We start from the raw sequence: 20,798 nt of genomic DNA, 5'->3' as shown, positions 1-20,798 counted from the left end.
CCTCATGTGTCATCCAATCAGTGCCCTCAGCCAGGTGTGTCTTGTCATGTCATTAGTGTTGGTGTATTTAGTCGGTTGTCTCCCCCCTGTCTGTGTCGGTTCATTTTTGCTGTTGCAACTGTCGTAAGTCTTTCGCCACGTCACGCTGACCTCTTCGCCTGATCAGGATCCATGTCATGTTGTTAGTCTCGCCTTAGTTGTTTTGTCATGTTTAGCTTCATGTTTTGTTAGTTCAATTTATTTTGTATTTTGAAGTTAGGTTTTTTTTGATTAGATATTAAAACGTCTTTTTGGACTGCACCTCTGCCTTCCCGCATCTGGGTCCTAAAGCCCCATCTTACTGACACAAGCTCATGGAAGTCATACAAGATATTAGATATGGATCTCACAGCACCACTACTTCATTCTCTGATGTTATGTAACGTTTTTTTGTCTTTGAAGTCAATCATTTGTTCCATTTTCACATGACTTTTTGTAGGCGACAAAACTTTTGTCTTGCCAAAATCTGACCTTTCTGTGTTCATTAAATGATCAAAATTTATTTTTGTATATTAAACATCATTTGGGAGGGTTTTAGCTTTTATATGAGCCATTTCCAAAACCAATGGGTTCATTAAAAGTCAGGTTATAAGCTGGTGTTTCTACAAAATGGATAAGCGACAAGACTTTTGTCAGGGACTGTAGAGCACCGTACAACTCGTTTATAGTAAGTGGCGCATCTAACATATCTTTATATTCAGTAGTTAACTGAGGTATATTTAAGCTACTGAGGAATGCCTCAATATGCTCAGGGTTAGGCTTGTTAGTTTCTGAGTATAGGTTGCGATAATAGTTGTAAAAAATGTGATTAATTTCTTCTGGTGATTGTGTGCATTCACCAGTTGTCCCTTTAATCGCCGTTATAAGAGATTTTTCCCGATTGCGTTGAAGTTGGTTTGCAAGAAATGTACCTGATTTGTTATTATATTCAAAGTTGTTGTATCTCAATTGTTGTATTATAAACTCTGTCTTTTTAGTTAGCATATCGTCTAACTGTATTTTGGTATTTTGTAAGTCAGTCCATATTTGGTTCTTTGGGTTTATTGCGTACTCATCGGTCAGTTGTTTAATTTTATCTTCCAAGTCGTTTTCTAATTTTTGATCCTGTTTCTTTTTATAAGATGAATATGATATCATTTTACCTCTAATTACTGCTTTCCCAGAGAAGAGATGGCGATAGGTCTGGAGAGTCATTTATTTCCAAAAAGTCTGCCCATTCTTTTCTTATAATTTTGTCAAACTCTGCGTCGTTCAGCAGTGAGATGTTAAAACGCCATGTCGGTGGTGGTTTAAAGGTCTAATCAACTTGTAGGGAAAGGGAGACTGGTGCATGGTCGCTAATCTTTTTTTTGTTTTTTCAGGAGAGCTCAGTATTGTTCATTCGATTTGACATCATCATTGCTCTCCTTTTTTTTTAAAACAAACAAACAAATAAATTAAAAAAATTTAATAAATGTTTGTTTTTGTTTTTTTTAAATATATATACATATATATATATACATATACACACATATATATATATATATATATATTTTTTTTTTGTATGTGGGTGAGAATGTGTATGTGCGTGTGTGTGTGTGTGTGTGTGTGTGCGTGCGTGCGTGCGAGCGTGTGTGTATTCATCAGTTCACCTAAAGCCCATTAAAAAAAATCCCATACTAATAATATAATATAATAATAAATTGCCAAATGCAGAAACATCAATGTAAGTTATCACGATGTAGTGGCTCTCCCTAACAGACAAAATTAAGTAACCGGAATTAGGTTAAAAAAATTCTATATACGTAGACCATGTTTCTATAAATTTTGATATTTGGTTTTTATTTGAGGCAGATATTTTTTCCATTAAAATGTGATTTATGAGGAGGTTAGACCATTGGTCGATATTCAGAGTTTGTTTATTTTTCCAGTTAACAAGAATTGTTTTTTTTTGCGATAGTAAGGGCTACAAGTGTAGATTGAAATTGTTTATGTGGTAAGTCAGTTGTTGTTAGGTCACCTAACAAACACAAGTTTGGAGATAAAGGTATCCTACAGTCCAAAATAGCGGAAAGTTTTTCTAAGACTTTAGTCCAGAAATACATAACCGGAGTACATAACCATAAAGCATGAACATAAGTGTCTGTAGTGTTTTGTAAACATTGGAGACAAATGTCAGAGTCTGAGAGTCCCATTTTCTTCATCATATATTGAGTAATGTATGTTCTGTGACTAATTTTATATTGGATAAGTTGTAAATTTGTGTGTTTTGTCATTTTAAATGCGTTTTCACAAACTTGAATCCAAAAGTCAGGTTCCGGTGCTATAGACAAGTCTGTTTCCCATTTCGAGATGGGTAAAGACATTTTATCAGTATATGAAAGTAACTTATATATTTTTGAAAGTTTTTTTGTTGTTGTCGGAGAAAGCTTGTTAATATCTTTAGCTAAGACAGGCGGTTGGAGCGTACCCCGAAGTGTTGGAATTTTTTTCTTTATCATATTTTTAACTTGTAGATAATGTAAAAAATTTCCGTTTTTTATATTGTATTTTTGGAGCAAGGATGTATATGATATAAACATATTATCTGAGAAGAGATGGTGGAGATGTGTAATTCCTTTCTGATCCCACACAGCTAAATGAAACGGTTGGTTGTTAAGTTGAAAGTCGGGGTTATGCCATAGGGGAGAAAGTCCACAGGGCTCCACTTGGGCTTTTGTCAATTCTAGTGCCTTCCACCAGGCAGTCACGGTGGCGGAAATCATTGGGTTTTTAAAACAATTATGACGCTTAATCGATGTCGTAATAAAGAGTAAATCTCGAAGTCTGAGGTTATTACAATCCTTCTGTTCTAGTTCCAACCAACAGTTAGTGTCTCTGTTGGGTTGTGCCCATAGAACGATATATTGTAGCTGGTTAGCTATATAGTAGTACATAAAATTTGGTGCCTCTAGACCACCTTTGGATTTACTTTTCTGAAGAGTAGATAGACTAATCTTTGCTTTTTTTTTTATTCCAGTAAAATTTTGTTTTACGGCTGAGTCCAACAACTGGAACCATTTAGCCGTAGGTTTAAATGGAATCATTGAGAAAAAATAGTTTATTTTGGGTAAAACTTTCATTTTAATGGTGGCTATTCGTCCTATTAGAGAAATAGGAAGATTATTCCAGCGCTCCAAGTCACTATAAATGTTATCCAGAAGTGGAGAAAAGTTTAAATGAATTAAATCAGTTAATTTAGGTGAGATTTTTATGCCTAAGTATTTTAAATTACCTATAGGAAATGAGTAGTGTGGGTCCTGGCTTGCAGGGTTCCAAGAATTTTCTGTAATAGGTAGAAGTGTTGATTTTGTCTAGTTAATAGAATAATCTGATAACTGTGAGAATTTAGTTATTAAATTAAATACTTCCCCTAGCGAAGTAGCCGGCTTTTCTAAATAAAGTAAGATGTCATCAGCATATAGATTAATTTTATGTTCTGTTACCCCAGAGTGAATTCCTTGAATCCTTCTTTCCTGGCGTATGGCTAATGCAAGTGGCTCAATAAATATTACAAATAATAAAGGGGATAGTGGGCATCCCTGTCTTGTGCCTCTCTGTAAAGTAAAGCTCTGAGATATAATCCCATTAGTAGTAACTGTAGCTTTTGGAGAATCATATAATACTGATACCCAGTGGATAAATGATTTCCCAAAGCCAAATTTATTTAAAACAGCAAAGAGGAAGGACCAGTTAACTTTGTCGAAAGCTTTTTCTGCATCCAATGATATAATAACTGCCTTTTTATCATGCCGCTGTGACATGCTAATAAGGTTAAAGAGTCTCCTAATATTATTAGTAGAGTGCCGATCTTTAATAAAGCCTGTTTGGTCGCTATGAATAATTGTCGAGATTACTGTTTCTAGTCTAGATGTGAAAGCCTTAGTGATAATTTTAATATCAGTATTAATTAGTGAAATCGGACGGTAACTTGATGGAAGGGTGGGGTCTTTTTCTGGCTTTAATAAAAGTTTAATTGCTGCTGTATTCATGTGTGGGCGTATGTAACCCTTAGTTTTAATTTCTGTTACTACTCTTAAGAATAGTGGAGCAAGCATTAACCAGAAGTGCTTAAAAAATATAGCCGGATAACCATCCGGGCCAGGTGCTTTGCCATTAGGCATACTATCTAGAGCACTGTACAACTCGTTTATAGTAACATGTCTTTATATTCAGTAGTTAACTGAGGTATATTTAAGCTACTGAGGAATGCCTCAATATGCTCAGGGTTAGGCTTGTTAGTTTCTAAGTATAGGTTACGATAATAGTTATAAAAAATGTGATTAATTTCTTCTGGTGATTGTGTGCATTCACCAGTTGTCCCTTTAATCGCCGTTATAAGAGACTTTTCCCGATTGCGTTGAAGTTGGTTTGCAAGAAATTTACCTGATTTGTTATTATATTCAAAGTTGTTATATCTCAATTGTTGTATTATAAATTCTGTCTTTTTAGTTAGCATATCGTCTAACTGTATTTTTGTATTTTGTAAGTCAGTCCATATTTGGTTATTTGGGTTTATTGCGTACTCATCCGTCAGTTGTTTAATTTTATCTTCCAAGTCTTTTTCTGATTTTTGATCCTGTTTCTTTTTATAAGATGAATATGATATCATTTTACCTCTAATTACTGCTTTCCCAGAGAAGAGATGGCGATAGGTCTGGAGAGTCATTTATTTCCAAAAAGTCTGCCCACTCTTTTCTTTTAATTTTGTCAAACTCTGCGTCGTTCAGCAGTGAGATGTTAAACCGCCATGTCGGTGGTGGTTTAAAGGTCTAATCAACTTGTAGGGAAAGGGAGACTGGTGCATGGTCGCTAATAATAATAGGATGTATTTTTGTAACAGTTTTATCAACAATAGAGTTATTTGTAAGAAAATAATCAATTCTTGAAAAAGACCGGTGCACAGCGGAAAAGAAGGTAAATTCCTTCTTATTTGGGTTTTTAAGTCTCCAGCTGTCGACGAGGCCAAAGTCATCCATATCTTCCCCCATTACTTTAGTAGATTGTAATCGCTTTATACATGTTGTATTATTAGAACGGTCTATTAATGGATTTGAGACTGTGTTAAAGTCTCCTCCAATAATAATAGTAGAGTTCGCTGCTAAATCAAACAGCTGAGAGAAAAAATCATGGAAAAAGGCCGGATCATCATTTTTAGGGGCATATAAATTGCCAAATGTATATATTTTATTAAATATAGTCGCCTGAATAATAATGTATCGGCCCTCTGGGTCTGTTATTGTATTATTTAGAGTAAAGAGTAAATTCTTATGTATGAGTATACAGACTCGTCTTTGTCTACTGTTATAAGGGGCAGAGTACGCTTGGCTAAAATTCTTATCAATAAGTAATTTTTCTTCAGATTTTTGTAGGTGGGTTTCTTGTAGGAGGCAAATATCTGCTTTTAATTTTAAGAGATGGTCTAAAGTTTTTATTCTTTTTGCTTGTGAGCGAGCGCCACAAACATTCCAGGAAACCAGAACTAATTTATGCATACAAACAATATAGACTCAATCCTGTGTATGTATCTGTATAGGCTGTTTGTCAATATTGGCATGTTATAGGATAGAATCAAAGTGGTTAGGTGATTTGTGTAAAATATGAGGTGACGTGTAAGTAAATATAACAGTGAAAAAACGGGTAGGAAGGTGAAAGTGAAGGAAGTTAGCGGGGGTTTAAACATAAAAATACACCAGTAACTGGTAACCTAAGTGAGATTTATTGTGTAAATATACTTTAGATATAGTTATGTATTAATATTATATTTATAATATAGCCTAAAGATAATGAGTAATCATATGTTAGGTTTTATAACCACATATACAGTATATGTATACATCTAATAATCAAACAAAGTTTAGTTCCACCAATGCCAATTAGAAGAGCCAGGGAGCGAAGTTCGGGTTCCGGAATAGTTGGCCATCGATGAATAGCTTATCAAGACCATCGTAGTCCGTTTACCCTCCTGCCTATTTTGTTTCATTATAGGAAACAGTACCTTTCGCCGCTCATTAATCTCTCTCGGGAATTGCTCGTTCATTCCAAATGAGGTCCCTTTAAGCTCCCGTCTTTGACTTTTAACAAATACTTTCTGTTTAAAATGCTCAAACTTGGCGATAATAGGACGGGGTTTGTTGCCCCTACGGGCTCCAAGCCGATGTACCCGGTGAAAAGAGATGTTATTTACGTCTCCTGAGGAATTTTTAACGACGTGGTCATAATTTTTTTTATCTCAACCTCTGGATTGTCAGAGGTATTCTCGGATATACCTAAAAATATTAAATTCTCCCGCATGCTACGGGATTGGACATCCAGAACAGTTTCTTTTAGCGTTTTATTTTCCTTTTTAATGGTTTCTAACTCGGCTGAAACAGTCGCGAGTGAAGAGCGTAACTCGGCATTATCGCGTTGGAGGTCACTTACCCGTTGGCTGACGAATTCCAAGCTTACCCTTAATTCTTTGACGTCCTCGCTGATTAGGGAGAGGACCTCTAATTTTTTTATTTATGGACTCCAGCATACCACACAGGTGCTGTTCCAGCGTGTCTCCACCTGAAAATAAAAGGTCATTATTGTTTGAAAGGAGAAAGAACACTATTGGAAGAGCAGTTATGGGAGAATAATGATTCATGTGCTCTCATACACACCTGCCTGGTGGGGAGAACAGATGTAGGGTCGAAAGCTTGGATAAGCTTCCTGAACCCTGTGCCCTCCACAAAACGGAATCTTCGATGACCATATGGATCATCCACTGCATTCTTATCTACTGCAGTTTAACAGAAACCGAGTAGGCCTATTAATGATAGATGTCATTCATTTCATCTGTCACATTTCAAATATACATGGTAGGCTATGCTGTTTTTTCATTGCATGTTAAGAAATGGCTTACCTGGGCGTGCTTCTATTTGAGTTGTCTCCTTATTTTCATGCAGGGCCCTATAATGCCTCAACATAGATGAAGTGTTGTCTTGGTACCCAAGTTCTTTCGAACAAAGTTTACACTTCACCTTTTGACATATCAGCAGAAGAAAGACGTTAAAACGAGGGATACACTGTGTTGTCACAATCATTTACAATATATTTTCACACTGCTTATTATAATTTGTACCTTTTTCGGAGAGATCTGCTCAAAATGATCCCAGACAGGGGATGTTCTCTTCTTTTTGGTTGCGGGTGCGTCCATTGCAAAACGAATCCGATTGAGGTTTGAAGATGCGAGTTGGGTGTGTCAGTGTCACCTGTGAGCTCATTGTCGTCTCGGTGCGCCATTTTATTTCGAATCACCCGCGAAACTCTGTGTTGGCGATGACGTAGGAAGCCCGTCTGGCGAGGCTTCGGACGTAGCAACGCGCGTTCCGAGGTTTCGGGCGTGGCCACAAAATCAACACATGCCTCGATGCGCGCTTTGCAGATTTTTTTCCGGTTTACTCGGCAAGCGCATCGGCACAGTAGGGCACATCACTAGTTAAGAATGTCCTACGTCCTGTAGGTGAGAAGAAGAGGCTGGCGCTCGGTGGGCAGGAGGAGCTTCCAGAAACTTGAGCAAACTCAGAAAAAAACATCCATTTTGCTTTTTTTTCCCCCCATTCATCATCCTTTTATTGGTCCAATATTTACATCACGAGGTCAAATAAGCGCAAACAACAACATTGTGATAAATGTACCAATTAACTGCTGACTGTTGAAGTGAAAGAAATTCTAGAAGAATCTAGGTAACGATGATAGAGGAGGCAAACCCACAATCCAAAAATGTGATATCAATCTATTATTGCTATTCAACTGCTTGATACCAAGAAAGAAGAAATCCTTCTCACCATGTGACTGACGATTTCATATAAATCAAACGGACAGAAAGAAGAAAGCAACCCGTGAAACTCAAATAAATCTCGGAAACAAATCAAAATTCTCTCTGTTTTCAAATCCAAGCACTTGGATGGAGACGTCTCTGTCGTGTCCCGACACCTGCACGAAGACGAGCACAGCAAATGGTGGACATGAATCCAGAGTCCAAGAACACGTGGAGTCCGGGTCAGCTCGCTCACCGTGTGACGTCACGAGGAACTGGTCCCGGAATCAGCCTCAGGAACCGACTCGTAAGCAGGTTCGGCATCAGGCTCGGAAACCGTCTTTGAGGCCGGCTCGGAATTGGAAGCGTCAGCAGCTGCGGGACGCAAAGATAGCGAGAGATGTGGAGCGTTTTTTCGCAAAGGTGGACATCGGACCTGGACAGGACTGCGAAGATGTTTGACTTACAAGCTGGAGCGTAGTTGGCTGCAAGGAAGAAAAGAGGAAGAAAGTTGCGACTTGTGAACCCGAATGTTGCCGGCAGGCAGGCCAACATTTGCGTCCCTCACCTGGTGGGCTTTTGTGACGCTTGACGAGGAGCACGAGCAGCGGCGCCAGCAGAGCGAGGAGCGCCAAGGGGACAACAACGGCCAGCGTCACCTTAGTGGCGTCTTCCTCTTGACCAGACGTGAGAAGGAAGACGTGTGAATGACACGCAAGGATCACGTGCGCGTGCGTGCGTGCGTGCGTGCGTGCGTGCGTCACCATGGTTAGTCAGGATGCTTCTTCTGTCCAGCTTGGTGACCATGTCGTCCTCGACGCCGGCCAGCTGGAAGACGCATTCGTAGCGGCCCGCCGCGTCGGCCGGCAGCTCCGCTTTCAGGTGGGCCGTCGTCTGGAAGGTTCCGTCGTGGTTGGGGAGGAGCTCTCCCATCTCCACGTCCTCGTGGAGCTCCTCGCCGTCCTTCCTCCAAAATAGGACGGAGTCCGCCGGGTAGAAACCGCTGGCGTGGCACGTGATCGGCGACGAAGGCGTCTTCTGCAGCAGCGACACCACCGGCAGCTCTGCCGGGCAAGGGATGGAGAAAATGTGTGAGAGGAACAAAGAAGGAAAGGTGGGGAGAAAGTGGCAGATGGAGTGATTGTGTGAGAGGAGAAAAGATGTATAAGAATAACAGATGGAGAAAATATGTGGGAGAATGACAGACAGAGAGAAGGTGTGAGAGGAGAAAAATACAGAGGATGTGTGTGAGGACCAAAGATGGAGAACAAGCATGAGAGGATGATAGTTAAAGTGAATGTATGAGAGGACCAAAGAAGGAAAGAGCGAAAAATGAAAAGAAGAGAGAAAGAGAGAGAATGACAGAAAGAACTTGTGAGAGTCGTGTGAGAGGACCGTAGAGGAAAGAGACAGAAGATGGGAAGAAAGTGAGTGGATGACAGATGGAGAACAAGTTGAAGAGGAGAAACCATGGAGAGCAAGTGTGAACTCAGAAAGATGACAGGGAATGTGTGAGAGGAAGAAGTATAGCCACAATGTGTGAGAGGACAAAAGATAGAGAAAATGTGTGAGTGGGGAAATCATGAACATGAGGTTCAGAAAGATGGAGAGATGACAAGTCAAAGATGCAGAGAAAGTGAGAGGATAATGAATGAAGAGAATGTGTGAAGACCAAAGATGGAGAGCATGAGTGAGAGAGAGATGGATAGAACCCGTGAGAGCAGAAAAAAAATGGCCAGAATGTGTGACAGGACAAAATGTGGATTAAAAGCGTGAGAGAAAACGTGTGACGGAAAGATGGAGAGAATGTGTGAAAATAAGGAAAGTTGGAGTGCAAGATGATGAAATTAGTAAGAGGAAAAACAGAACATGCGAAGTGAGGAAAATGGAGAATGTGTGAGAGGGGCAAGGCGAGAGTGCATGTTGCCATGTCAGCCATGCTCCTCCAGGGGGCGTGCTGGTACCTGTTCTCATCAGGAAGTCCCTCCCATAGCTCACATGCTTCTTCAAGTAAGAAGGACAAATCTCAGTGTAATAATGCTTCTGGTATTGATTCCAGGCGTCGTCTTGGTCCAACTTGTGTTTGCTGACGACAGCTTGCGGCTTAACTGCGATCCATCTCAGTGTCGACAAGTCAAACGAGATGAAGTCTTCGCCGTCGTAACTGAGGTGTTCCCAACCGTCAACCTCGTCAGTCTCGTCGTCCCATTCGCAGCCAGACATCCTCTGGAACATGTGAACACCTGACACACACACACACACACACAAAGCAACCTTACTTCTGCACATCCGACTTGAGTATGTGTGTGCGTGAATAGTTAAAGCAAAAAGTATTCACACATGAAATGTTTTTGTTGTTAGAAAGTTGAATGTAAACAAACCTCCAGTTTGGTTGAAGCGCTCTCTCACAATTTCAATGTTGACTTTGGTGACCTGCTCATTACCAATACCGATCTGTGTTTCTCTCTCCCAGTAGTGCGGATCCTCGTCGGTGATTTTGTTCATCCAGTCCTGTTTGGCTTTTGCTTTCCTGCTCTTGCTGTCGTAACGAGAGATCTCAACGCCGTCAACATAACCAACATCAAAGTACGATGGCAAGTTTGGAATGTGAGAGGACGCAGTTGTGAAATATTTGAGCGTGTGAACCACTGAAAGAGAAAACAAAAACATTTTGTTTGTTTGACGTCCAAACGATTGACATCTTTTTGAGGAAATAATTGTTTTTATTGTTGTTAAAACACATATTTGTCTTTTGCATTCATTTCAATACATTGATTGATTTCAGCTCATTCTTACACACAAACCAAACAAACACTTCCTTAATAAGTTTGCTTATTAATCCTTTATTACACAGACATTGCTATTTTGTATGTACAGTGTTCCCTCGTTTCTCGCCCGTGTTACTTTCCCTTTTATTTTATTTTCTGTTAATTATGTATATTTTCTTGTTTATTTATATATGTTTTTGGGTTTTGGTATGATTTTTAGTTTATTAATGCTTTTTCATTCATCATATATGTTCTTTTTTCATTTACAGTCATTTTTCCATTAAAAGTATTTTTTTTAATTTGCTTATACAACACAGTATATATATATTTTTTTTATTCTATATGTTTTTTCGTTCATACTACATTTTTTTCATTTATTATACAGTATTTAAGTTAAGTATATTTAAGAGGAGATTAATACCGTTGATTAAATATTCCAATACAATCATTACAAGTTTGGAAAGTGAGAGAACGCCGTCAGGAAATATGTGAGCGAGTGAATCAGTCAAAGCGAAAACAAAAACATTTTGTTTGTTTGCTGTCCACAAATCTTGGACTGTCCATATTTGAAATTATGTATATATATATATATATATATATATATATATATATATATATATATATATATATATATATATATATATATATATATATATATATATATTTATATAAATAAATAAATAAATATAATTTCAAATATGGATATATATATATATATATATATATAAACCAACCATTATCATTTTTTTCTACGAAACATTTACAACACTTAATATATTTAGTTTTTTGCGTTCATTTAAATTAAGCGAATGATTGTTAAAATTAATTCATGACGAAATTCATGAATTATGACCACTTCTATTTTGCCAGTCAACAAGTTACAATTTTAATACACTTGTCGAACACGTTTGCTATTTATCTCCTTTACAGTTTACTTCATCACTAGATGACATCTTTTTCATATTTCAGTTGAGTGATTATTTGCGAGTGTTATGTTAAAGGAAGTTTGCAGTTCAAGTGTTGCTTCCTTCAACTAAGACGTGAAAAATTGGGAGAGTCAACTTGTGCACTTACCAGGCGTCACGCTGTGGATTTGCACAACCACCACAAACAATCCCAACAAGTTCATCTTCCACATCTTTTGCTCCTTTCGGTCCCGCGTCAAAGCAAACCAGAAGACGCCGCTCAAATACGGTGAAGGCAACAAGGAAGCGGCTAGATTTCGATTTCGGTGAAATCACGTGACCGCAGACCGGTGACGTCAGGTCAAGAAACACAACATACTGTACTGTACATAAGCATTTCACTTTGGACAGAAATATGAAAATGAAAAAACGTTTAAGATGCGTTGAAGCAAAAGTAATAAAACTTCGCAACTTTTCATTTCATTTTGTCAAGCTGAGCTTTGAATAATAAACTGTTTATCGGACGCGTCGGAACGCTTGAAAGCTTAAGTGGTCAAGTTCAAGTTTCCTGGCGTGTGACGCAAAATTCCTTGACGCCACGCCAGCAAGAACAACAGCTCGGATTCGCATTCAAGGTGTGCAAATGCTGACTTTCAGCAATACATCGGGGAGGGGGGGTCAAGTGTTTTTGGAAGCAGCGACGCTTTCCTTCCTGCTGGTCGGGAGCCGGTAAGACAAGGAAGTGCTCCTTTCGGGGAAATCACGTGACCACAGACCAGCCAATGACACTCGGAACACACACACTTCTAGATGTATATTCAAAAATAAAAAAAGCTATTTAAAATGTGGACAAAATACGTCCTCTTCATGTATTTCATTTTTGAAAATACATTTCTTATTGCATGTATAAAAGACTACAATCCTAACCCAACTACAAAGAGTTTGAAGCAAACAAAATGTAGTAAAGGCAGAATACGAGACACCAGTGTCCCGACAAAACAGCATACACTTCTGCGCATGAGCAGTAGGTGATGACATTTTAGTTGCAGTTCACAATTTAAGCAGCAGATGGAGGCAGAGAAATTGCACATAAACTGAACCGGACTGGCGCGTTTCTCGGCCATCAAAATCAAAGCATAGTGGTTTCTGTTTTTTGTTTTTTTCTTCTTCTAATATGTAAATTTATGTACGCATAGCCACGACAGTTGTTCGCCTCATAATGATAGTTAATCCTTCAATAATTATCCATTTAATTTATACTTAAATACAGAGCGCCACAGCCACAGGGACACTTTTCAACTTGCGCAAAACAAAACTGTGGAATTTGAAACTTAAAGAAGCCGCAAAGTTAAGGGCAGTTGAGTTGAACTATTCACAAAAGAACCACAGAAAAAGCGGACTTATTGTTGTAAAACAAATGGAATCCAATGCAGTTTTGTATAAAACATTTTTAAAAAGCGAATACTCTTCAGTGGAAGACTTTAACACGGTTTTCTTTTTCTCAATTATTTAAAAAATAATTGAAACGTTTTAGGCAACTACAACGCTAGAAAATAGCTGTATAGCAGAAATAATACATTTTATGGTAAATAAAGAAGTAACCGTAACCTGTTTATGAGTGTTTTTTATTTGCAACTGTACATGAGTCTTTTCCTGAGAGAAATGGTGGGGGGGGGGGGGGGGGTCAATTGTGAAAAGGGACTATACATCCCATTCTGGGAATTTATCAGGTTCAAACTGGCTGACTAAAGTATCCAACTGCAGTCGCCATTCACCCAATAAATAATGTTGTGATTCTTGTCTATTCACAGTATTGGATTCTAGTCTGAAAAGTGAAAAGTTGCCAATTTGCTTTGTAGTGTAAAAATAAAAAAAGCAACCCAATATGACTTTGTTATACACATTAAAAACAAAGAAGCCATCAAGATTTTTAAGCATCAATAAAAAGCATATTTATGGTGTTCTATATCCATTCCATTCTATGCTTGTATCGAACAAGCAATCTGTGCCTCATAAAAGTGTTAAAATAGAATTATTTATATATGTAACTTGATAAAAAAAAAAAGTGGCCTGCCGTGTACTTGCTTGTGTTTTAAAAATGGGGTGGGTAACCTGCGGCACGTGACCTGTCATGCAACTTCATAAACAAATCAAACCTCAGAGGAGCTGACATACACATTTAAAAACATTTAACCTGCAAATGCTCATATTTGTCAATCATATATTTTAGAAAAAAATGGGAAAACTGCTCCTCACCCCTGATTTAAAGATGAAGGACGAGAATGTGGAAAATAAAGCAACACTGACAAAAAAAAAAAAAAAATCAGTAAGAACAAAGGCGGGAAATATTACATATGTATATAAACTTTATATATATTATATAAAAAGCAAGTTCAAACGTCACTACTTCATCTGCTTTCCAGTTCGTCACGTGGCAAACTCCTTCAAAACGAGTCCTCACGTGTTAAATAGATTTTAAAAAATGGCTGCTTTTGAAAATGTACAGGGTGATTAAAAAGTAACCCCTTCTTTTAAAATACACATTTATTGTAATTTTGCTCCTGATTTTTTTGTGCCGTTTCTTTCATGTATATAATTTAATTTTGTAACTAAATCTCAACAGTTACTAGTGCTTCTCTTCCACATTCTGTTTTTTTTTTAAATAAATAAATGTAGAACTCATGCTACATGCAAACTTTCCTCTCAAATCAATTTCCTGTAAAAAAAAAAATTTACAATAAAGAACAAAAAAATTGAGAGAAACTTACAATAAGTATTTTAAAATAGGGAGTCATTAATCACTGTATTATTGTAAATATGTGATAAGAGTTTCTCATAAAAAAAAAGAAAAAAGGAATTACAAGAAGACACCAAAACAGGGTGACTTAGTGTCCACTGCGCACCGTTTCGATCCAAGTCTCTGTCTCCGTGGTGACCAACGTCCATCTCGCTCCTGCATTTTTGGACATCTTTCAATACTAATGTGTTCGCGTGATTATCTTGAGACGCGCCTGGTCGATGACATCGAGCAGATTTTTGGCATCTACGGCGAGGGCATGCGCAGCCATTAGCATCTGCTTTTTGTAGTCCTTCTGCAAGCTGCAGAAAAAGACCAGACGAGCGTCTCGCGTCAACAACGAGATGTAGGCGGGGCAAAGCAATGCGGCGCTCACCTGGTCATGACGTACTGCTGCGCCAGCTTCATCTTGGCGATCAGCTCTGCCAGGTCAGAATTGAGCAGCTTTTGCGCCATCTCGATCTGTGTCATGTGAGGATGATGTCACATGATATTCCAATGTTTAAGTTGCTGAATGAAAAGGTGTCGACAGGAAGCTGCACACAATCCTAACGTGACTACCAGCCATGTGTGCGTTTACCTCTCGGTGGGTGCTCGCGGGCAGCACGGGAATGGTCTCGTCCACCGTGGCCAGCAGAGTCCTCAACGCCAAACCCACTTCCTATAGAACGTGCACAAAACCTCAGCAGAAGTCTTCAATTGGGATGTTGCGTTGGTGACGAGCTCCGCCCCCTCACCTTGACCATGGGCACGTACTCCTCGGGCGCCGCTGGCTGAATCCGGTTGGACATCTCGATGACCGACTTGACCAGTGCCGTCACGTTTTCGTACACTTTGTCGTTGGAGCGGTCCAGGTTGGCTGTGGGGGGCGGGCTGATCTCCTGGGGCTGTAACTGCACCATTGTGGGAAGGAGAATTGTGTTTTTTACTTTATTATGATTTTTTTTTATATATAGCTAGATAGACAGACAGAACACTACAAATAATCTACATTATGTTTACTACTGCTAGAACTAATGCTGATTATGGCTTGATAAATAACAGTGGAACCTCCAATGTAAACTACAAATAGTATTAAATATATAATATATATATAAGTAAAATAAATTACAGCTACTTACCCTTGGAGAGCAATGGAGAGTCAAAAAGTATTTAACTCATTCACTGCCGTTGAGGGTTATAGACGTCAAAAATTCATTTGAACTATTTCTATTAGTTTAAATTTGTTTCCACTTTTGCTAACAAGAGTATGAAAACCTAGATTTTTTTTATTGTACATTCAGAACATTAATCGTTAATTAACTAGTGAAGTGATGAAATTAATTTCAATTAAAAAATAATAATCGCGTGGCGCCCCTAATTTAAAAAAATATATAAAAATAAGGGGCGTCAGTTGATTAAAATTTGTAATCGTAATTAATCGCATGACTTCAATAGTTGACTCAGGATTAATCACAAATTTTATATCTGTTATAAATGTACAATACAACATTTTTTCTAGGTTTTCATAAAAAATGAAATAAAATAATAAAAAAAAAGTTAAATTAATAGAAATAGTTCACATGAATTTTTGACGTCTATAGTCGTCAATGGCAGTGAATGAGTTAAGTTGCCATTCTTCCTCTGGTCATTTCCATGCTAGTCATTATGCTTTCAGCTACATGCTAATTATGTTAGCATCAGCTAGATAAAATTTTATTGTGTACTATGACGGCACCATCTTTTTTCAAGGGGTCAAAAGTATTTGAAGGTTCCACTGTATTTGTGTTACCCAAATTATTCACCGAATGAATCTCTGATGACGACAGGCTAACACTACTGAACATCTACGCTAGAACGCACGGATCATCTTACCCTCCACGGCTATATGGGGAGGCAAGAGGGGGGGGGTTTGGGTAGAGGAGAGAGCGAGGGACAGCACATTAGCCCAAAATCTGTAAGCTGTTAGCATGGGATGGCGGCACTAGACTCAATTGTGGACTTTTCGAGCATGACGTACCTTCACGCCCTCGTTGTAGCTGTCGACGGGGCAGAGGCCGGACAGGGTGCCCAGGTGAGCAGGGGCTCCGGGGCGAGGGGGCTTCTTCGGCGGAGCCATGTGTTCTAAAAAAATAAATACATAAAAAATACACAACGTTTTTAGCATTTAAGTCTATCCTCTTCACTTCACTGCTTCCAACACATTATTTATTTTTTGTCCAATTATATTTCAGCCTCTATGTGTTGCCATGCCAGTCGAATCTGCCCACAACATTCAGAATCGCTAATGCTGCCCAATGTATGCTTAAACGATGTTCTTGCTCCTTGGGGTGTTTTGACTAAACCGGGTCAAAGACGCTCTCCTACCTGGTTTGCCCACAGGCTGGTAGATGTGCTGGCTTCCACCCTGCGCAGAGAAGAAATGCACACAACAGGTCAGGAGAAGGGAGTGGTGGGTTGAGCTGTCGGCCATCTTGCGGCCATCACTGTGGTCATGTGGTCATGCCAAATGAAGAAAAAAAAACTTGGAAAGAAATGGTCAAGCTAAAGCACTGACCGGCGCCTGGAGCGTCCCGTCCTCTCGTTCGATGCTCCCTCGGCTGTTTCGGGGCTCGGCCTTCTGGAGAAAAAAAAACAACTATTATTATTATTGTTCCTGAGTAGAAGAAAAACAGGCATTATCAAACAAGGTGTCCCTGGTTGTCTCCCTGGCTCTTTGCTTCTGTACCGTTTTGGTGAAGCAAGCCTTGAAGAGTTGCATCCTGGGAGAAAAAGAAGTCTGAACAAGAAGAGTGGCGCGAGAGAAGGTCATGAAATGAAAAGAGGTCGAGACGAATTTGAAGAGGAGAGAGGAAGTAGATGGCAGAAATAGGATCTATAAGGAGGTTTCTTTCCAAGAGGAGGAGGAGCCGGTCAAGGAAAAGATCCCCTCCACTTTTCCTCCCATTCTTTCCATCCACACCTCAGAGCTCGCTCCGAACCTCCTTGCCAATCCCACTTCCTGTCTCGCCGCGCCTACCTTCGCAAATGCTCAACCCTGATTGGCCGAGGCCTGCGTCGCTTGTCTATTTCTACGAGAGTGGCGTGCGTTCCCGTTACCATGAAGCTCTCCTCCTGCTCCAACCATCGCTGGTCGTCCTCCATTTGCTGCTGCTGCATCATTAGCCTCTCCTCCATGAGCGCTTGGCCCACACATCCCGTGTCCTGCAAGAACAAAAAAAAGAGCTTTCATCCTCTTATTTCCTTAGTTGCCATCGTCACACTTGATCCTCATATTGTGGTTGCTGCAAAAGAAAAGCATTGTATCGTTGTGTTGACAGTTTAAACTCTTAATATAGACAGATATAAACATCTTATTTATGTACCTCCGTGTTGGTGCTCCACAGTGCAGTGTGTTCCGGTCTGTGCTGGTTCCATGAATCAGTCGCAGGGAAGCCGCCGCCATGTGCTGTCGGCTTAATTTGGACACCAAAAGAGAGAGTTATAAACGAAATAATAATCAATCAAAAACACCCCCAAAAGTTTTGACAATAGCAAGATATATATTGCAGATGTGATATTGTTGTGTCCAGTTACAATGTCCCGCTCCTTATAAGGTGTTTCAGGCACAAAAGGAAAATGCCTGCTGTCCGCTTGGATGACTTGTGAGAGGTAGATCACATCAGTCACTGCTGACAATGTTGCGGTGCACTGAGGTCATGCTGACTCCGACTTTTTTTTTGTTTGTTTTTTTGCTTGAAGACATCCCTCTAAAGAGCTTTTAGAAGTGAAATGATAGGATGGCCATGTTTGTTTTCATTTTGTGTCTTCACTGCTTCTAGTGTTTCCCTTTGGTTATGCAGGTTTGGCAAGTTGCTATGGAGACTTGAACTACGGCCGATTTTGTGCCTCAATTAATCACCGGGTTCATCTTTCTGGTATATATGAAAAAAAAAAAAAAGACAAAAATGTGGTATTCATCCTTTCCCACCCTTAGGAAAAAAACATGCCATGTTAAACCACTAGGTGGCCGTGTCTACCATGACATTCAAAAGTGGTTTCATACTGGTACAACAAATACAGTTTAGATGATGATACTGGTAAAGTATCCTAGTATTCAAACCCAGAACTTAGAGCCATGAGGTGGATGTGCTAACTCTTAACCCATTGGGGGGGCGGGGGAAGAAAAATGCAGTCTTCCGAATCCTCTCAAATAAATAGAGCATGTCTTTATTGTCATTATTGGTCAATGAAAACTTATTTTAGCAATAAAAAGGTCATATTTGTGCATGTGTGACACATTTGAGGTATTTAGGCATTGTGTGTGTGCAGTACCTGGTAGTGGTTGTGCTGTGGGCTAGAGAAGTAGCCCTCACTGGAGCGAGGGCTCGGGTAACCCGGTCGACTCGGCTGCAAAAACAAATAAATGACACATTCTGTTGGAGCTGTGGAATCAAGTTACATCATTGAAGCTAAAAAATAAAAAAATTTAAAAAAAAGACGAGTCTCACTTTGGGCGGCGCCTCATCTGAACCTCCAGAGTCCCAGGACACTGTGACCTGTCTTCTCATCTCCATCCTCAGTCTCTCCTCTTGCTGCACCTTCTCCTCCTCCAGTATGGTGCTATTATAGAAATCCAAAAAGTTGGTTAACTATAACTATTAGTTGCGGTGAATATATTCCTATTGTTGTTTGCTCTGCTTGTATATGTTAGCCTGTTTACGGCATTTCACATTATATGATAGCATTACACATGCATGGTGAAATGATGCGGTCTGTGATGATTTCGTATCATCGTGCACCGTTATCGTAATTACCTGAGTTGCGTTTTGAGTTCTGTGAACCGCGGCCGCTTGCTTGGGTCGTACGACCAGCACTTAGTCATGAGGCTGTAAAGGGTGGGCGGGCACTGCGGCGGCATGGCGAGCCGCTCGCCGTTCTCGATGCGGCCGATCACGTCGTTGTTCTTCACCCCTTGGAAGGGCTTGATGCCGTACATCAGGATCTCCCACATGCAGACGCCTGTGGCGGGGATGCAAAAAATGATTAACGAGCCATCGCCGCCGCAATGATACGATGTCATTTTTAGTAAGAAGCTGATAATCTCACCGAACATCCAGACGTCACTGGCGGAGGTGAATCTTCGGAAGTTGATCGACTCGGGAGCCATCCATTTGATAGGAAGTTTACCTTTGGAGGCTAAAAGGAGGAAGGATAGAAGCTTGAGAAAAAAAATCCCCCCCAAAAAAAAGAAGCTTCAGAAAATGCCCCAAGCCTCCAGTAGATGGCGGTAAACTCCAACTAAAGCAGCCAGGATACCTGGATAGGATTGAGGTGCTCCCTGAACTGGTCGCTAGTCAAACGCAAACCATTCATACTCGCAATATGCAATCATGCTGCCCAACTCAAGTCATTAAGTTGATTGAACACAGTAGCAGTACCTCTAAAGTCGACCACAAACTATTATCCCCAAAGAGCGGTTTCATTTTAGCGGTTTGACTGTATTCAATATGAAAAGGCGCATCATTATCACCTTTGTAGTAGGAGCTGTCCTCCATGTAGCGGGACAGGCCAAAGTCCCCCAGCATCACACAGTCAATCGAAGACACCAACACATTACGTGCCGCTATGTCCCTAAAAAAAAAAAAAAAAAAAAAAAAGCAGAATATGATGCAGACTCGTAAATGGACATTTATGTCACATAAAAACAAACAAATAAAAAAACATCCAAGTATGGCTGCGTGAGGACATTTTTAAACCGAGGTCTTAATGAGAATGGCTTGTTCACCTGTGCACAAATCGTTTGCTCTCCAGATACGCCAGCGCAGTGCTGAGCTGGTAGGCGAACAGGATGAGTGTTGCCAGGTCCAGGCTGTACTTCCTCACCTGGAGGAAGGAACGCAGCTGTACGCAGGGGAAAAAAACCCCCATTAGAATCACTATACATTCAAGCGTAAAAATTGGGTATAAGGAAGCGGACCTCTCCCAGCGTGCACAGCTCCATGATGATCCACACCGGGTTCTCGGTGATCACGCCAATCAGCTTGACGATGTGAGGGTGGTCAAACTGCCGCATAGTCACTGCAAAAGCACGCGTAGTCCATTTAACAGAATACGCGCGATTGAAATACGTTTGCTAACGTCATGGCTGCCTTACGCGCTTCTTGGAGGAACTTTTCCCTGACGCTGTCCGAAGTGCAGTTCTTGCACGTCTTAATTGCGACAGCCAACGCTGGCTTGTCCTGCAGGATAGCATCTCGATGCCGAATCCCGTTTATCACATCTTCCCATGTTAATAATTCTGTATACGTACCGGGATGTTGTAAACTCCTTGGTGCACATCTCCAAACTGACCCTCTCCTATGCAGCGGCCAAGCTCGATCCTGTCCCTCTGGATCTCGTAGTCCCGCGCTAAAAAGAAGAAATGAAGTGATGATGGAAAAAAAGAGACCGTTATTTTTTTCTCTAATTGCATTTTATGATTTTTTTGCAACAACCTGAATAGAAAAGCACCTACAGCAAAGCAC

At 40.0% G+C, this 20,798-nt stretch overlaps 2 protein-coding genes across 11 annotated transcripts in view; both read right to left on the bottom strand.

Moving 5' to 3' along the window:
• Positions 1-7,622: 7,622 nt before the first annotated feature.
• On the bottom strand, positions 7,623-12,101 carry LOC144037726 (major histocompatibility complex class I-related protein 1-like). Its single transcript, XM_077549460.1, has 8 exons — positions 11,686-12,101; positions 10,225-10,491; positions 9,808-10,086; positions 8,608-8,907; positions 8,412-8,519; positions 8,311-8,328; positions 8,100-8,218; positions 7,623-8,019 (listed from the first exon to the last, which is right to left on the bottom strand). The coding sequence occupies exons 1-7, from the start codon at positions 11,747-11,749 to the stop codon at positions 8,109-8,111; spliced, it is 1,146 nt and encodes a 381-aa protein (XP_077405586.1). The 5' UTR covers positions 11,750-12,101; the 3' UTR covers positions 7,623-8,019; positions 8,100-8,108.
• Positions 12,102-13,124: 1,023 nt separating this feature from the next.
• The window catches only part of ptk2aa (protein tyrosine kinase 2aa), a 37,964-nt gene continuing 30,290 nt past the window's right edge, over positions 13,125-20,798 (bottom strand). For 8 of the 10 annotated variants that reach the window (XM_077549453.1, XM_077549452.1, XM_077549456.1 and 5 more), the window contains 18 exons: positions 20,585-20,682; positions 20,429-20,513; positions 20,252-20,352; positions 20,060-20,175; positions 19,805-19,905; positions 19,381-19,470; positions 19,089-19,293; positions 18,783-18,894; positions 18,607-18,681; positions 17,658-17,747; positions 17,392-17,496; positions 16,850-16,912; positions 16,660-16,699; positions 16,313-16,416; positions 15,051-15,206; positions 14,894-14,974; positions 14,690-14,775; positions 13,125-14,615 (listed from right to left, as the gene is read on the bottom strand). In XM_077549453.1, coding sequence (XP_077405579.1) covers positions 14,495-14,615; positions 14,690-14,775; positions 14,894-14,974; positions 15,051-15,206; positions 16,313-16,416; positions 16,660-16,699; positions 16,850-16,912; positions 17,392-17,496; positions 17,658-17,747; positions 18,607-18,681; positions 18,783-18,894; positions 19,089-19,293; positions 19,381-19,470; positions 19,805-19,905; positions 20,060-20,175; positions 20,252-20,352; positions 20,429-20,513; positions 20,585-20,682 — 1,829 coding nt within the window. In that variant the 3' untranslated portion in view covers positions 13,125-14,494. Of the gene's footprint in view, positions 14,616-14,689; positions 14,776-14,893; positions 14,975-15,050; positions 15,207-16,312; positions 16,417-16,659; positions 16,700-16,849; positions 16,913-17,391; positions 17,577-17,657; positions 17,748-18,606; positions 18,682-18,782; positions 18,895-19,088; positions 19,294-19,380; positions 19,471-19,804; positions 19,906-20,059; positions 20,176-20,251; positions 20,353-20,428; positions 20,514-20,584; positions 20,683-20,798 lie in introns of those variants that run through there. The other 2 variants (XM_077549448.1, XM_077549454.1) reach the window with 2 other exon arrangements.

The sequence above is a fragment of the Vanacampus margaritifer genome, chromosome 17 (assembly GCF_051991255.1).
Source record: "Vanacampus margaritifer isolate UIUO_Vmar chromosome 17, RoL_Vmar_1.0, whole genome shotgun sequence".
Classification (NCBI taxonomy): Eukaryota; Metazoa; Chordata; class Actinopteri; order Syngnathiformes; family Syngnathidae; genus Vanacampus; species Vanacampus margaritifer.
This window is presented reverse-complemented; position numbering and strand designations above follow the sequence as displayed.